We start from the raw sequence: 17,787 nt of genomic DNA, 5'->3' as shown, positions 1-17,787 counted from the left end.
TTGATATTGTGTTATGAGAAATAAAGTTCGTACAAACGACTTACCCACGACATAAAGAAAACCGACAAACGAACCTCAAACACACCGACTTAATTTGACTAACAATAAACGGATCGAAAATTACTAGAACAAAATGTAAAAAAATATATACTTAATTGGCCACTCCCCATTATTGGGGCTTTTCAGGACCAATGCGAACCAGCAATGATAAATGAATATTCAAATAAACATAACTAGGTTAAGAATCCCAACTGGCGGGAGACAGACCAGTTGACTATTTACAAGCGCAGCCGAGAAGTTGAACTCGGGGCTACCGAGAACAACATCAGCTAGTGGTCAGAACGAGACTTGAACCCGACACCTACGGATTTCAAATCCGGCGCTCTAACCACTCGGCCAGGCTGCCTCCACGAACCGGCCAAACTTTACACGAGTCTTTCAGTCAATACCATCACGGCTAAACTGATCATTCAGCCACGCCTTATAATTCCATCGATTGACAAACGCGATTCACTTGACTCTGAAGATGACTTCCGCTCAGGTTGCTGACACATCAGTCACCAACAACAGTTCTTTTCAGAACTACCCTCACCCGGACGATCAAACTATATGAACTACTGATACCCGTGGGTTCAAAGCATTTACCATGATACCGACTTAATTTCACGAGCAGTTCTTTTCATAACTAATATCATCCGGACAATCACTCAAAATGAATTACTGATACTCCTGGGTTCAAACCATTTACTACGTCAGAATTATGTTACAGACAAGAATAACTGTGAGGAAAAGTCACGAACACGCGATCAACAAGCTTGCAGGTCCGCAGCTGGTAACAGACCAACCGAAGCAAAATTTTTTGACGTTACTCTTTTAAATTCAGGATCTTGTAACAGGCTATGCGTTAATCAAAAATCAGCAGACATGAAAGAAATACACTTTTTTCTGATAATGCCTGAGAAACGACCCTGGCTTGCTGTTTAAGGTTGAAGCCGGATTGCGCTTCTTTTGTTAGTCTTCGAAATGTTTTGTGTGGTTACAATTGTAAAATAAATCAGGCTTGAGCCAAGTCAAGGGGTGTCTGTGCCAGTGAGGTTAGCTTTAAGATCTCTCCAGACATCCATCTTCATCTCTCGTGATTGAGCCACATCTGCTAGCTGCAGTATGTGTTCTCCGATTATTTTCTCTTTTCCGAGTTTGTCGTGTCCATAGAGCCTGATTCGAATTGCCATTCTAAACAAGTCCTGCTGTAAAATGCGGTCAAACACAAACTTTTCGTCGAATTTAGGACGTGACGTCGACCGCGACTTGCTTTTGAAGCGCTGCCTTCTTGAAGGAAGCAGTAGAAGATGAAATCGACAGTGTGAACTGCCTCCTCGACTTTTAGAAGGAAGCTCCCTGGCTTCCAAGATGGTTACAGCCACACGGCCTACTTTAGCTGAATATTCGGCTTGAAAATGAACACTGCCAAACACTGGCACGTGATCGACTTCTTTAAGTCCTGTATCTACTTGAATGTCCCCGTATGCAGACACAATTTTTTGAACATCGTCTCCCTTATCCACTTCAAAAATTGGCAACTTCTCAGGGGATTCGTCCCCAGGCGGTGCTCCACCTTTTTCTTCCTCAGGGTTCTCTTCCTCTTCAGAAGTGTCTGTGGGCTCCTCCCCAAGCTCTTCGTACCCGGCTCCCTTGTTCTTCTGGGGAGGCTCCATCTTGGAACAGGGGCATAGCTCTTTCTTTAGGCAGTAATATGTGGCCAGGAGACCGATTAAAATAAATACAATAAACACCAAGAAAATGACAGCTGGAACATACCCTGAAGGAAAAAATGTAAAGGCATATCATTAAACATCATCATTTCCACTACTTACTATCTTTGGTACCTGCTGTGTACAAAAGCTTTTTAAAAATATCTTTCTGTTAACAACTATTACGTTTTAGTGGTGTACTAGGAAACCAGATTTGCATTATGTGGGACAAGCTAAGTGTACGAAATGATTGATTGACTGACTGACTGACTGACTGACTGACTGACTCACTATCTGACTGACTGACTAACTGACAGACTGACTGACTGACTGACTGACTGAGTGACCGAGTGACCGAGTGACCGAGTGACCGAGTGACCGAGTGACTGAGTGACTGAGTGACTGAGTGACTGAGTGACTGAGTGACTGAGTGACTGAGTGACTGAGTGACTGAGTGACTGAGTGACTGAGTGACTTAGAGACTTAGAGACTGACTGACTGAATGAATGCATGCATGGTTGGTTGCTTGGTTGATTGATCTCAGCATCCACTGAGGAATGGGCAAAGTAGTCCGCTTATAATTAAGCTGCATCCCTGAATGATCTTCTGAAAAAATACTAGCACATACTAGAACATAGCTCATCTAGTAAACAAGTAAGTAGGTTAGTTGGTAGGTAAAAACTTTATTTAAGTACCGATGGATTTAGCTTCAGAGAAACAGTAATTATCATAAAAGTTTGAAGTTAAAGATTTGCTCATGATACCATATTAAAAGTGTTTCACTGAACATAATCTGCAAGTGTCATCTGGCCGCCCTCCCTCCCAGATTATTCTAATTTAGCGATGTTTCCGCCCGACTGAAAAAACAAACCACAGAAGACGTAGTAAATATCGATACAACGACTTCAACCAAAACGGCGGGATTTTAACAGGGAGTAAAAACAGTGACTTGTTATTTAAGTTTTACATGTAAATGATTGACAGTTTTTGACAAGTTTGCTCTTAAATGACGTCAATATATGGTGTGTAAAAAGCTATTTAGATTAAACAAGGCATTGAATTAAATTAAATTCAACTCTAAAAAACGGAATTTCAGTCTATCAACCTGCACGGAATTCAGCATAACTGAGTGAAACCTCACTTCTCCAAGAATTAAAAACATGCATCCAGGCTTCGGAAATAACTGTTGTATAGTCATCAACTTAACACTTATAAAAGCTTTTAATTAAGACGAATGTCCCCTTTAATTTCCATGTCACTTCCCTTGAAACAGCTTACCCATTCTTCTTCAGTTCTCTGTAGTTCGTATTGAACATCTTGTTTGTTAAGGTCAGGAATGAGCTATTGTCCTGTCTTCAGACATCTCAAACTTATAGCATTGTATTAAATTTCTTAAATTTTCACTTTCTTAGAAGAAGAAAGCATCAAACTACATGAGACCGAAATACGCTCTCCGAAATTTGGGCCGAGTTATACTAGCGAAATGTATAGAAAACTGTTCTGAGAAATGTTGACCCCTTTTCGAAATTTTCTCTTTTGTTCAAACTGTCATCTGTCTCATCTGTGATCCATCATCTCCACTATTCCTTAGAACAGAAGATGACAAATCCAGAAAGAAAATAGCGGGCCTTTGCCCTGCGTGAATCAAAGCAGCTTCGCTTACCGGATGGAATAAGACTCCACTCCATTTATCTTCCCGCCTGTGTCTTCAGTTTCAAGAATGTTTTTAGGTTTTTATACCAGTTCAAGGCACTGGCTGTTCACTTCTGTTACTCTCCAGTAAACGTTCTCTGTACATCGCTTGGAAAGCCTGCGAAAATTCTGTGTTTTTCATTATAATTCGGCTTGAGTCGTGATGGACAGTGCGTTCACAAGTTTTTGACGTTTTAATGTATGGATGTTTAACGCGATCATTCTGTTACTGCGGTTACCGTCGTCGAACATTCAAAAGTTTGCTTATTGTATTTACTTAGTTCAAATTTAGACTTTCCTGTCACAAAAGAGGCGCACTTTGGGTAAAGTGGTGTGTTTATCATATGTCAACACTTTTATCTCTAAGAGTGATTAACAACTGTTTTCTCCTTTCACAACGCCCTAAAACGTTGTCATGCCAACACAGCCGAAGTTTTAAAAGTTTTGTCAAAAAGTTTTGTAAGAAAATTTACAAACCTATTTAAAAGGTTGCGGAAATGTAATAGTTCAGTCTCGCAACAGTCCATTCCTTGAGTACAAGCTCACCTCCAGCTCCTTCTACCAAATGTAACGACCCTCCGAAATGACTAAATTATGTCTTTTCCCTTTGTGGAGAATATGACCCTCGCAACTGACTTACTTACAACTTTTCCCTTTGTGGAGAATATGACCCTCCCAACTGACTTAGTTATGTCTTTTCCCTTTGTGGAGAATATGACCCTCCCAATTGACTTACTTATAACTTTTCCCTCTGTGGAGAATATGACCCTCCCAACTGCCTTACTTATAACTTTTCCCTCTGCGGAGAATATGACCCTCCCAACTGACTTACTTATGTCTTTTCCCTTTGTGGAAAGTATGACCCTCTCAACTGACTTACTTATAACTTCTCCCTCTGTGGAGAATATGACCCTCCCAACTGACTTACTTATAACTTTTCCCTCTGTGGAGAATAAGACCCTCCCAACTGACTTACTCATAACTTTTCCCTCTGTTGAGAATATGACCCTCGACACTGACTTACTTATAACTTTTCCCTCTGTGGAGAATACGACCCTCCCAACTGATTTACTCATAACTTTTCCCTCTGTGGAGGATACGACCCTCCCAGCTGATTTACTCATACCTTTTCCCTCTGCGGAGAATATGACCCTCTCAACTGACTTACTCGTAACTTTTCTTTTTGTGGAGAATATGACCCTCCCAACTGAATTACTTATAATTTTTCCCTCTGTGGAGAATGCGGCCTTCCGAACTAACTCTTACCGTATCGTCACTTTTTCCTCTGTGGAGAATATCGCCCTCCCAACTGACTTACTTATGTGTTTTCCCTCTGTGGAAAATATGACCCTCCCAACTGACCGGCTTAGTTATGTCTCTACCCTGTGTGAAGAATATAGCCCTCCAAACTGCTGGGCTAATTGGGAACACTATAAATCGAGAAACGAATATAGTTGTAAATAGAGCTGAAAACATTACTTAAGTGTACCAAGATGGATCAGCTTACACGTGGTACCCGTTTTTGCAACGCTTCTTTCCCCCTCCCCTCAAAAGACGTGACTGGAAAGGCTGCCAAATCCGAAGTAACAAGTGTCGTCACTTTCACAACTTTACTGTATTGTAGAATACCGTTGTGAAATCTTTGATCAAAGGATCACAAAAACAGAATTCCAAATGTACTCATGTATTCCAGTTCGAGAGCAAATATGAATATCGTGACATACACAAGATGTAGCTGGATGTTTATGTTCAATATTTACCATGATAACCGACTTGACTGATGGCTGTGCATTGACTGCTGGTCACGCGATCGGTATACTGATGTGTTCAAGAACAATCTGAATAGTTTATCAAATGACTCACTCCCGAGGACTCAAGGAACAATCCTTAATAAAAAAAAAAAAGATAGACTAGATATATACATGATTTTAGATTCTTATTGTATATTTCCAAATGTTATTGTTTTATAAATATTTAGTTTCGGTACAAACGAACCCACAAGCTTCTTAGCTTTTGATTCCATCGTTTTAAAGTAAACGGCTATCTATCTAGTTATTAAACATTGCATGTAAATGTATTCTGCTTTTGGGTGAAATGCGCGGGTTTTTAATTAATCGACCGGCAGATATACCGATCTCAGTTTAATGAACTAGTACTGCTTTGGGATATTTGTAATTAGATCTCAGACAGCGCCGCAGTATTATATAATCACGCATTGATGTCAAACGTAAAGCCGCCGTGTTTATTCAACTTGCTAACTGTCAGAGCGTTGCGGATGAATCGCGCGCGCTGAGCTAACTGTGAACTAAATTATGTCAAACTACCAGATGCACGAGCAGATCGAGGCCCTGGGATCGAGGACAACCGTAAAAAAGGCATAGGCCTATATGTTAGTACTCGTGAGCGCTTACAAACAAGAGGAAGCTAGAGATACCAAATGTTTTACTTTTAAAAACTTTGGTGCATGCCTTTGTTGTTCCGTTCCCGGCTTAAAATCATGAATGGAAATAAGTTGAACGAAACAATAGTCTGAATAATTAGTGCAACTGGTCAATGCATGTAAGAATTCAAACAAAGTTTTGAGAATTTATCAGTCACTACAGTAACTGCAATTGTGGTTTGCGAGTTTTATCTCGATGGTTTATCTTTGTCTGAGGTATTACAGAGCAATGACATGAACTTGAGATGAAAAGACCCATTGCACTGAGCCCTAATGTTAATTTCTGATTATTAATCATTTGAGGTAAAATGCATTCAGCTGCATCGAACTTCAGAAGATATTCTTGACTTATGCTCTTCCTTCCTGACCACCAAAAAAATTATTTATTTCGGGAAAAGCGAGCTGTGCTCTTTGTGCTACAAACTCTATTCTTGACATTCAACAGGTTCTTATTTTGCTTAATTAACAATTAACAAACAGGCGTAAAATGCACGCAAGCTAACTGGGGTATTCTCCATGTAGAAGTCAACGAAGTCTTCTTCCCCTCAGAGAATAACAGTTTGTCTTGATCGGTTAAACCCTCCACAGCTGGTGGAGCTTTACTCTGAGACTCCTACCGTAATTGTTTGTTTTCTAGTAATTGATAAACTATTTTACGCCAGGATCACTCTTACTTTAAGTTTGGCCACCAGTCCTTTCAATGATATCTCAGCCGGGTGGTTCATCATTTTTCATTCCTGAGGAACTGAATGCTAGAAAGATATCTCAGAACATATACAAACCAGGGCTGTAACAGTTCGTTGGCTACTCGTTGATTCGGAATTCGTTAATGCACGTATCGACTAATCCAACCGACACCGAGAAAGCGCGCACTGAAACAAGCAGACTTCTCTCTAGTATGGGTTCAAGCTAGCATGGTTTCACATGATGAACGAGTTAATTACACTTAAGTTATAAATGGTCAGCACTCAGTAGTTAAAAATTGCAGCACTACTTACAATCCATGTCGAGTTGACGAGAATCTTCTTTGATAAACTAAAGGTTTCACGCTCCAAGAGGCAAATAATTCCAACACATCCCGAGGAAGTTTTCTGACTCCAGAAAACTTTTTAGTGGCAGCCAGAAAAGTGGGTCAAACAGCAGCCGCATAAAATGGAAAAAAGGATACGAAACGAGGGTAACTGAATGTATTGACCAAGTGAAATGACAGCGACTGATCACTTTGGAATGGAATTTCAATGAGTATCTTTTATGCGTGAGAAACACTTGAAAGTCAATTCTGCATTCATTACAGAACGTCTTTTATATCGGTGACTTAAGGTGTTTTGCATAACAAAGAGAGGTTTAGATAAGACACAAGGCGCCCTGAACAGACCTCTCAAAGCACGTATTGAGCGTCACTGGGGACATCGCAAGCGAATACGTCTGTATTCATTCATATCAAATCAAAAAGACACAACTCACATCATATCCGGGTATGTCCACAGACAGTTCCGTGACCTAATCTGTTCTCTAACCTGGTCTCTCTGCCGGCAGCGGCGTAATTATGCCCACAAACCACTACTTTTATCGTCATTTTTCCAGTTTCCTTTTATTATATCTTCTAAATTCCTGATAGAAAAGGATAGAATTTTTAAAAAGGCAACTTCTGTCAAGATGATCATCAGTTTACAGACCTTTACACATGTAACTGAAATTGATTCAACAACTGATAACTTAGGCCAGGAACGTAGGCTCCTGCTTAGGCCTCGTCGACACTACAGCGGCGAAATTTGAAAATCGCGTTTTCACTCTGAAAGCACATCAAATGTTTTCCGACCACTCTACGCCGGAGAAATTTGAACATACTGACAACAATAACCGGTCCTTTTGGATTATTGTGATGACATCCGTTTCGAAAAGCTCTATTTTCAAAATGTTTTCCGTCCACTGACACTAAAACGTAAAGCTGGCGTTTTCAAATTTCTCCGGTTTCAAGAGCTTTTCCAAAAAGCTGTGGAGGGTAGTTCTAACCGTAGAAATAAAGCTGCGTTTTCAATTTTCTCCGGCGCACGTAGCGTGGACGGAGCCTAGAACAATGAAACTGACGGCTAGTCAGTAACAGTCTGAAGAAAACGATAAGAAAAAGAAGAAGAAGAAAAAGGAAAACTTTTTATCAGGGAGGTACAAAGTAACATCAAGTAACCAAGCCGTAAACCAGAGATTATTTTAGCGAGCGGTCTAGGTTCTAGTCCTGGCCGGCGTCATTGCGCAATGTTCCTGGCCAAGAAACTTAACTTTCATTACGTCTCTTTCCAGCCCATGAGACGTTATAATTAATGTTGATCGGTATTAAACCCCGCGATGGATTAGCAGGCCATAAGCGGGGGGCGGGGGGGGGGGGGGGGGGAGAAAGACATACTCCTAGTCGCTCAGTTAATGCTGCAGAAACCGGGATAAGCCCGACGAAGATTTGACGTGAATGATACCATTCAAATGCAACAATGTCCAACGAATCAGGTTCTAGAATCGGGAAAAGGGGGCAAATAAAAGGCGGGATATCACTAGTTAGTGAGTGAGCCTCTATCAAGTCTTTGAAGGATGAACTGGGAGGGGAGCAACATAATTTTGCCGCAAGCAACGCCGCAAGCGATTAGTTGGTCCTGGGCACTGGGAATCTCACGGTTTAGGACTGGGCCAAAACAACAAGAAGTGCGTCGAGTTTCTTAGTTTCTAACGCGGAAAGAGAAAGATAATTGTGATAGTTCAAATTTCTGTTAGTATGTGATGTCGAGAAAAAGTTATGGAACGTTTTTGAATAGTCTCAGCTCAGACAAAACAGAGCTCAGATCGATTGGTGAGGCAACTGGAGCAGACCAGGTAACGAAATATTCAAACGAGATCCACACTTGGTGAAATTAAACTAATCGTATTCCTTTTGTTTGCGGTTTTTGTCATTGTTCCTATTCTGCTTTATTTATTTGCCATTTCACTATTTCGTGTTGTGATTAGTCATGAACGTAGGCTTATTAGCTTTTTAAACATCTTTAACAGCTTATTTGCAGTCATCCGCCATAAGGATGACTGCAAATGATTCCTGTGGGCGATGACCACAAATGACTCTTAAAGGTTCTCTGTTGGGCTGAGGATAGAAATAGCTATTAGATTTGAATATTTTCGCATAGAATGACTTTAAAGTAGACCTGGATGAATTCCATGTATGTCTTAAGATTTTCAACTACAATTCCTGACTGAGCTGTTGGTGTTCATTGGTAATAATATTATTGTTCTTTAAAGCCATTGGGGATCATGTGTACTAAAGGCATCCACGGTTGAGTGTCGATCGATACCCTTGATCGACCCTCGATCGACCCTCGATCGATTCTTGGACAACGCTCCATCAACACCTCGGTTGACACTCAATCGACACTCCATCAACGGCTCGGTCGACAGTCAGTTGAGAGTCAACTAATTTTCAATCGATTCATATGAGTCAATCGACACTCGGCCGACTTTCGACTGACTGTTGATCAAGTGTCAATAGAGTGTCAGCCAAGATGTTAATTGAGTATTGATTGAGATGTCAATCGAGGCTATCGATTGAGAGTATCGATCGACACTCGACTGCAGATGCCTTTAGTGCACATGACTGCCGTTTGTTGGGAAGGAGAGTGTGATGAGCCAAAATAATGTCTCATGTAGGAGGCTAGGTTGAATGTCTTTTTCAATGTTTCTCAACAGATGAACATCAGTGTTACCCAGCCCTTTTACCCAGTGTTCCCAAAGCAAGATGTGATGATGCAAAACAGACTTCCTCTTCTCTGCCATACATTTGTACACTGGAAATCAAGCCTTGGAGTAACTTGTATCTTGATCTGTCTCCATTTAAGTATAATTGGGTTATTTACACTATCACTGACATCATATGAAGGCTCTGCAACTTGGCATTCCATAGCTCAGTATCTTTTCTCTTGTGGTACATTTGGATTCACTGGAGGCTGTGTGAACCATTTAGCAGTGACCTTATTTTTTAAAAGAATTCCTGGTCTTTGTGGAAGCGGGTATGAGATGTAGCAGGTTAATTTTAATGATTAATTTTTGGATTACTTCAGAAAATATCCATATCTCTGCCACAGAAGGTTTGCTGGTTTGAACCACCTATGCTTCTGGAAATTACAGTGTAGCTTACATATGTGAACTTTATTTAGTCTTGAATTTACGGAGTAGCACCCAGATGCTAATATCTTCAAGCTAACTACGTTAATAACTGATCACAATAAACAAGTTACTTCAATGTAATAAACGAAATAACTAACTACCTAAACAACTAAATATGCTAACAAATGAGAATAGGCCACCAGTGATGCTTTTCCAGCTTCACTTGACCTGAGCTTTCCTCTCCTGCAGCATCCAGGCATACCTGATCATCTTTAAACCCTTTCCAAGATCCTCTCTTCCATTAACCCTGTAAACCCTAATGCTACTTGCTGGTTTCCCTAGCATGTGACCCAGCCATCTCTACCTTCTTTGGAGAATCTCTTCATCAACTGGAAATTGTTATGCTCTTTTTCATAAGTCCTCATTCCAGATAGTTTCTGGTCAGTAGATATTATTTCTTATTTCAGACTTTACGACAACCTTCCTTGGGTGGGTATGGATGTTTCTTGAAACTGCAAATTACAGGGCTGGCTATTACACATGAATTTTCACTGCTGTCAATGGTCTCGATGGACCACACAGAAGATAGAAATTCCCTTTAATGGATTCAAAAGGTCACGTCTGTTGGTTGTCATTGGTAGATTTAGCTCATTTTGTTTCGTGTTCTCAAAGTCTGTTGATTGTTATGGTAATTATTATGATTGATGAAAATGCAATCATTAGTTAGGTTTTCAACTTCATAGTAAATAGCATGTTTTGAAAGGCATAGAAAGTTAGTCAGAGACTAAGTACAGTGTAATGTCTACATGATAGTTGTGTTGATTTTTTCTATGATAATCCACAAGGGGAAAACATGGAAATTATGTTGTATACCAACTGACTTTGTAGCAGGAAGAACACTAAGTTAGAAGAGTCATTCACTAACTACTCCCATGGTTTAAATGTTATCAGGATATTCAACCACTTCTGACGTTTGCTCATTCACTCTTTCTCTCTATCTCGTGTTATGTCAATTTTTTACAACTAGAAATGATATATCCCTTGTAATCAACGTAGTTGAACAATTTACAATGGCTTTAAAGGATTTTATCAACCTGCTTTCACAAAAGCAAAAATATTTCAATAGACAGTCACAACAAACACACACCACAATGATCCAATGAGAACCTGAAGTAGTCTATGTTGATATCTATTTATATGTTTATGTCCGTGTCTGTGTCCTTGTCCCTGCCCCTGTCAGTGTCTATAGCTATGGCTTTGTCTATTTGTATGTCTGTGGCTATGGCTCTGTCTATTTCTGTGTCTATCTCTATAAGTAGAAACTGAGAACCACTTCCAATCACAGCAAAACCTGAGTGACCAAGTCATGAATGATTCTGTTTTGGTCTCTGCTTTGTGGAGCAGTTGGTATAAATGTTTTAAACCAATTATCAAACTAAGTTAGGAAAATAAAAGCATTACAGGATTACTTTCAACACTAATGATAAAACCGCTCTTAAACTGCTCTAACTAATGTGCAAGTCCTGTTGTAAAATTTGAAATTATTTGGTAGTTTGTGCATGGGAATCAGGAAAAAAGTAGCATACTCATGACAAAATATGGACAGTCAAAACTGAAGAGTATTGATATATTTACAATCTCATAGCTAGAAAGTGCTAGTTTTGCAATTTATTTTTTTTGCATTGAAAACCCAACTTACACACGTGTAGTGTTTTGACACTGTTTATGACACTATAATGCAATATTTTTGTCATTTTATGAAACTTCTCTGGTGACTGCTACATGTTTTGATTACATTTTTGAGATCCTGCATTGACTAATCAAAGTAGTGAAAGAGCATTCTTGATCACTTCTATTGTGTGATCAAATTCTCTCATCTTGAGTATTGATGCATAATTTATGCTCTCATGGTTAAAGCAGTCATGTTTTCTCTCTCCAGGATTGTTTACAATCGCTATCAAGATATTTGTGAAAGTGTGAGGACCTCAGTTATCAATACCCTCTTTGATGAGACATTTTTAGAATTGTACAGCACAAAGAGATTAAACCAACAAATAGTGCAACTGAATGTTGAAGGCCATCTGCAGAGAATATTACAGTCAGAGGCAGTTGATAAACTTATTGGTACCGAGCTTCATAATTTGGCAACGTCCCCAGAAGGACAGCTTCTGTCTAGTGCTGGCATTAAACTTTCATCTCTTAGGCCATTGGTTAAACCCTATGTAGTTGAACTATTGACTGATGTAGTTCCTGTTATTATGGAGCAATTGTCCTCCTATGCTCAGGTAGGCAAATTAGAATAACATTACTTGTACTGCTGTATCATGGCATATGTTGGCATTAGGTTCATCATATGGCTCCAGTCTTAGGTTGTTTAGATCAAGTCTGGCCAAATTGTGTCATCTTGTTTTTGTTTGCTGAAACATATGAAGTTGAAAGTCTCAGAATCTTCTTCTCCACCTGGCAATACTTTCTTCAAGAATAAATGTTAATTATTGCACTTTGATTATGATCAATTTGCATTGTGGTTGGTTATTGATGTGTGGTTAAATAAATATGCAGTTCCAGAAAATATCCATACTCCCCACCCCCCCCCCCCCCCCCCTGCCCAACACAGAAGGGATTGGAATTTCCTGGGGGTGGAAGATTCTGTATGACCAAAAAAAAAAAAAAAAATGTAAAGAAATGCATGACACTTAATTTGAATTTCCAGAAGAGTGGGGTGGGGGGGGGGGGGGGTCTTAGAAAAAATCCCTTTCATGGGGGAGGTTTGTATACTTTCTGGAGCTGCACAATAAAAAGGAAAGAAATTTCAATATTTAGAGAGGAAGCCACATCAGCCTTAGCTGGTTTTCATGCAGGTCCTCTCTCCTGGTTGAATTTAAATTTGGAGTGTCGGGTTTTTGGGAGGGAGGAAGGAAAACCAGAGTATCCAGAGAAAAACCTTTGCAGTAAGGATGAGAACCAACAACAAATGCAAGCCACATATTGCACCGGGCCAGAATAGAACCTGGGCCACATTGGTGGAAGGCAAGCCATCACACCACTGTGCCATCCCTGTTCCCCATTTCATCATCAGTAAGACAGGCCAGATGACTATCAGGGTATTTTGTTCATTTTAAACAATTTTTTTACAGACTTGGGGCTGATAGATGCATGGCAACATTTTTTGGACATATTTAACTTTCATATTGTAAAGAAAAATGTCTCCTTTTGAATTACAGGGTGAAGGCATAAAAAGACTACAACAGGAAGTTAAAAGATACACAACAAGGAAAAAAGATGAAGTGTCCTCTGAAAGAGTAGAGCTATTAATAAGAGAAATTATGTATAGCCATTTAAATCTTTTGATTCTACTAGGTTGTGCTGTTGGCATATCCCTTGGCATAATATCAAAACTAACAGGAGTAGGTCAAGTGCTTTAAATTTCTAATATAATTTTAACTTTATCATATTAGTAAATGGAACTATTGCTAATTCTAGCATTTTCAGTTAGTTTAATTAAATATATTTTTCATGTGGCACTGTTTCTTATGTCACCAAAATTGTATGTGTGGTTCATAAAGAAAGCAAAAGGTGCTCATATTGCTCATGAGATTTCTTGTATAAACTGTCAAATTTATTTCTTTTTTTCTCTTATTTATTTCACAAATGATTCCTGTTTTGATCCTCTTGGCTAAAAGTTAAAAGTTTCAAACCATTGGCAGAAAGCCGAACACCTTGCTTGTGGTTTTGTTATGGTAATGTCAATTTAAAAAGTCAATTTATAAGCCTCAACATTGAAAATACATGCATGCCATGACATTCCAGTAGTCCTACGTTTTTATGATATACAAAATTGTTGTCACTCAAAGGACATCAATGAAAAAAGTTCTTATCTCTTTCAAGACAGTTAAACTTCCTTTTAATGTGGCTCCACGGTTTGTGTAAAAAATACCTCTGTCAAGATGGCATTTATATTGGGGAGCTTTAGATTGGACTATGAGTACGAGACTGAGTACGAGTACGATTTTCAATTTTCAAATCAGTGACGTTTGCAGAGTCCTTGCTGTTCATGCTGGTTTTATGCAGAGAGGGTAGCTCATGGGATGAGATGGGTGTGTGTTGTGATAATGTGAAGCCTGAAAACTAGAATTGAAAAGTCGTCCTTTTACTCGATCTCGTACTCGCACTAAAATCTTAAGTCCCCTATTAACACTAGTTTTAACAGCAGCTTACAGTAAATAGAAAATGGCATTTCAGGGTATTTTTTGGCAGCAAAATAATTCATTCATCATCATCATCATCATCATCATCATTATTCATCATCAATGGTAAATTCCCATGGATGAAGTTAAATTTAATATTCAATCTTTTATTTCTGTTTGATTTAAGTTTTTTTCTTATCATAGATAGATATACTGAAATAAACTTTATTGAAAAGTAGAATAAAAGAGCTAACAGAAATATCTTTGTTCATAGTGATTTTGTATTTAGAGTTGTGCCAAGCAGCAAAGTAATTGTGTGAACGCACACACTGTGATTGAGCGTCAACAGACATTCTGTCCTGCTGCTTTGAATGATGAGTACAAGGTCCAGCATTAATGTTAAATTGTTCTTGTTCTTTTCATTGATTTCATTCTTTACTTATGGTGGACTCATTCACTGATAGTGATTGAGACTTCTTTGCACGTCCAAGAAATGTATCATCATCTTGATCTGTTACCCCCTAGTACACAAAAAAACCTCAGTGTCAGGAACTGATGTAATTTATAGTCATGTTGCAATGGTAATGTTATATCATGTCTACAGTATTAAACTGTGTGCTAGTCCTGTCAGTACTTCCTAGTAGTGTTTGACACAAACCTGGAATGCACTTTGCAGTCTGCAGACAGGTACTATATCATCTGCTTGTTCTTCCGCATAACAATCCAGTGTATGAATGTCCTTCAGTGTCCGTGGGAATGGTGTTTTGTCATTTTCCATCCAAAAAACATCCTGAGTTAAATCTTCTAGCCAGTCTTTTGAACTTGTGGCTTTTCTATTTGTTATCAATGCACTTTCACAACACCTGAGTTTGGCCTTTGGGCCTGTAATATCTGGCATTACTTCGGTAGTAGGGAGTGGTGTGCCTTTCTCGACCTGTTCCATAAAGCATGGTCGTTCTTGTACAATAGCTGAAGATCTTTGTTCTCTCACTTCCTGCACCTCTGACAGAAGAAGTGATCTGGCACAAGTGCCTGGGTCTACTGCATCTTTTGCTTCATGATCAAACCGACAGTTTTCTTGACTGGATGAATCTTCATAAAAAGATATATCTCCTGCAGCCAGATCATCAAAATAGTCCTCAGCTCCACCTACCCCACTGTTGGGCTCGTCATTCTGAAATGCCTGTCAAGAAACACGATAGCCAAAAAGGACATTACTAAATTTAAGCTTATCTGTTGCCATAGTTATCTTTTGAACTTTGGCTGTATTACTCTGAGGAAATAGATTAATAAATGATTGCACAAACAAGATTTATAAATAAAATTAAATTAAATAAGCAATTTATTAAAGGACTAATTCGTACAGCATTATTTAGATCATTCGAGCTGACGTTTTTTGGAAAGTATTTCTGTAATGTATGACTGGTAATAAGAAAATATTTGTGTTTGGTTTGGATCAACAATTGTCGAAAGATTAGCAATTATGTGCAATTTGTCCATACATATACATTCACTGTAATACAAAATAGCGTTCACATAAATGTTTAATCATGCTTAAACTTAATCTTACCTCGATAATCGTTTTTTCCTTTGCTTCACCTACCGAGACATTTACACCAGGGGCGATCTGTGGTCGTAATAAAATAAAACCACACGAGGAAAAAAATGAAACCACAAGAAAAAATGTTGAAAATCAAAGAATTAAACAACTGAAGCATACTTGGCTTTCGCCATCAACACATTGTTTTACATTCAGTTTGGAAGTCGCAATATTCCACAATCTCTTCTTTAGGGCTTTGTAAAATTCATTCTCATCTTTCACCTACAAATGTAGCAAGAACGGAGTTGTTGGAAAGCAGGTAGAAAGTGTTTCGACGAATTTCAGTAATATACCTTACCAGAAGCATATCACCTAGCTGATATGCTTCTGATCTTACCTAACGTTAGCTATAAAGAGCTTTTTCAGCCTAATAACAGTGAGTTTATCGTCATGATGGTCACGCATAATATTCAAGTTTTTCTCTCATTTCTACTGATTTGTTAACTGTCAGCCTACCTTGACTAGTTTAAGGCATTCTGCTTTAAAATTCTCGTTGTTGCTGAGACTAACCACCGTTTTAATGGCACTTGCAATATTTGGAATTGCCTTTCTCACCAAGCCGTGTTTCTGGTAAGTAATAAACGAAATGCTTCAAATAAGCTTGATCTGAAACTTCAACGAAACGTTTTGTTACTGGTCATGTTCTTACCTTTTCTTGCCGCTCTACAGTTTCAGTTAATTGTTTTTGTTTGTCACGATCTGATTTGTTATTAGACATTTTACACTCTCTCAGAGGTTTCTCGCCGGACCCGCCAGTTCAATGTGCGCAGAGTTTGTCCGCAGTATTTTTGGCGGGAATGTACGTCTTACGCAGGGCTCTTGTATGTAGCCCGGCCTTTTTCCGCCCTGTCTTAGCGCAGATTCGGTTGGATATAGATTTATCCAAGCTTAAAAGCGGAGTTCCTGATTGCAATAACTACTTACTTATTCTCACTAAATTTAGCGATTCGTGAAATTTAATACTCGCGAAATATAGGACATGCGAAGATTAAAATCGCGAAATTTAATACCTATATAATATCAATGATGAAATTCAAGCTGTTGTTTTATGACTGTTATTCCAACATGTCTCGGCTTCATGTTTTTTTTTTATTTTGTCCATCAGTTTTCTTCCGCTCTATCACTCTCGCTGTCAGAACTGTCCTCTGGCGGTAAGTTCTTCAAAAGCTCGCTTGTGCAGTCGTCAAACAGAACATGATAAGAAAAAAGTTTATCAGAGTCCCGGGGCCGGGATCAGAGTGTAAATATAGATGTTACCTATTGTGGAATATCGTGTGTACCTTATGCTTTGTTATGTTTGCTATTGTTTACGGTGACGATCATGTTAATTATGTTGTTACAGTTCTCAGGTCAAAGCTACATATTAAAGAATAGAAAAAAATCGCCAAATTTAATACGTTCCAATTCTAATTTCCTCTCAAAATCGCGAAATTTAGTACCCGGAAATATGGCGCTTGACCTTTCGCGAAATTTAGTGAGAATAAGGTAACCATAAAGAAAAGAGAGGATTTGTTTTCCTAGGATTAGAAACTCAAAAAAATGATAAAAAAGCAGATAATTGTTCGGCGTGTGGTTTCGCCTTTTTTTTCCAGTTAAATTTTAACAAACTGACGAGACGATTGTGCAAGGAGTATGTCGGAAGAGAAGTCAATAACGCGCCAGAGGTGAGTTTAACCCCCGGGTTTAACCACGTCTGGTTACAAACCAAATATTTTCAAAATAGTAGTATTAAAACGCCACGCATTTGCTATGAGCGCTCCCAATGCATGGTTGGACACAAAAAATCCTCAACTGGTATATTGATATAGACATATCCTCTTTTATCAAATTTTATTCACGTTTTGAAGGATAGCCCTTGAGGGGTAGAGATCAACTCACACTGAAGCAGAATTATGCTAGGACTTATGCTTTTAAGTATGACTTTTTTTACATGTAATAGGATTGATGATGACATGTGGAGTGTGTTGCCACTATCAGTTC

General features: G+C 38.9%; 2 protein-coding genes across 4 annotated transcripts; one reads left to right on the top strand and one right to left on the bottom strand.

Annotated features, from left to right (window-relative positions):
* Positions 1 to 6: 6 nt before the first annotated feature.
* LOC145485752 (synaptotagmin-16-like) lies at positions 7 to 7,177 on the bottom strand. 3 transcript variants are annotated; one of them, XM_081464369.1, is made up of 2 exons: positions 3,415 to 7,177; positions 7 to 1,819 (listed from the first exon to the last, which is right to left on the bottom strand). In XM_081464369.1, exons 1-2 carry the CDS (start codon positions 3,437 to 3,439, stop codon positions 1,071 to 1,073), a joined length of 774 nt encoding a protein of 257 aa, XP_081320495.1. In that variant the 5' UTR covers positions 3,440 to 7,177; the 3' UTR covers positions 7 to 1,070. The 3 variants fall into 3 exon arrangements, with proteins under 3 accessions (XP_081320495.1, XP_081320496.1, XP_081320497.1); XM_081464370.1 differs by having other exon boundaries at positions 6,882 to 7,176; XM_081464371.1 differs by having other exon boundaries at positions 6,558 to 7,174.
* Positions 7,178 to 8,269: 1,092 nt separating this feature from the next.
* Positions 8,270 to 15,422, top strand: LOC145485751 (uncharacterized). The gene is made up of 4 exons (XM_081464368.1): positions 8,270 to 8,742; positions 9,604 to 9,923; positions 11,960 to 12,305; positions 13,245 to 15,422. Exons 1-4 carry the CDS (start codon positions 8,650 to 8,652, stop codon positions 13,443 to 13,445), a joined length of 960 nt encoding a protein of 319 aa, XP_081320494.1. The 5' UTR covers positions 8,270 to 8,649; the 3' UTR covers positions 13,446 to 15,422.
* Positions 15,423 to 17,787: the final 2,365 nt, after the last annotated feature.

Source organism: Orbicella franksi, chromosome 4 (assembly GCF_964199315.1).
Source record: "Orbicella franksi chromosome 4, jaOrbFran1.1, whole genome shotgun sequence".
In the NCBI taxonomy this organism is placed as follows: domain Eukaryota; kingdom Metazoa; phylum Cnidaria; class Anthozoa; order Scleractinia; family Merulinidae; genus Orbicella; species Orbicella franksi.
This window is presented reverse-complemented; position numbering and strand designations above follow the sequence as displayed.

Coding starts and splice junctions, on each gene's coding strand:
- LOC145485752 (XM_081464369.1), bottom strand. CDS start 3,439: ATGGAGTGGAGTCTTATTCCATCCG. Junction 1,820..3,414: donor GTGGAGTCTTATTCCATCCG/GTAAGCGAAGCT, acceptor TTTTTCCTTCAG/GGTATGTTCCAGCTGTCATT.
- LOC145485751 (XM_081464368.1), top strand. CDS start 8,650: ATGTCGAGAAAAAGTTATGGAACGTTTTTGAATAGTCTCAGCTCAGAC. Junction 8,743..9,603: donor AGGCAACTGGAGCAGACCAG/GTAACGAAATAT, acceptor GTTTCTCAACAG/ATGAACATCAGTGTTACCCA. Junction 12,306..13,244: donor AATTGTCCTCCTATGCTCAG/GTAGGCAAATTA, acceptor TTTGAATTACAG/GGTGAAGGCATAAAAAGACT.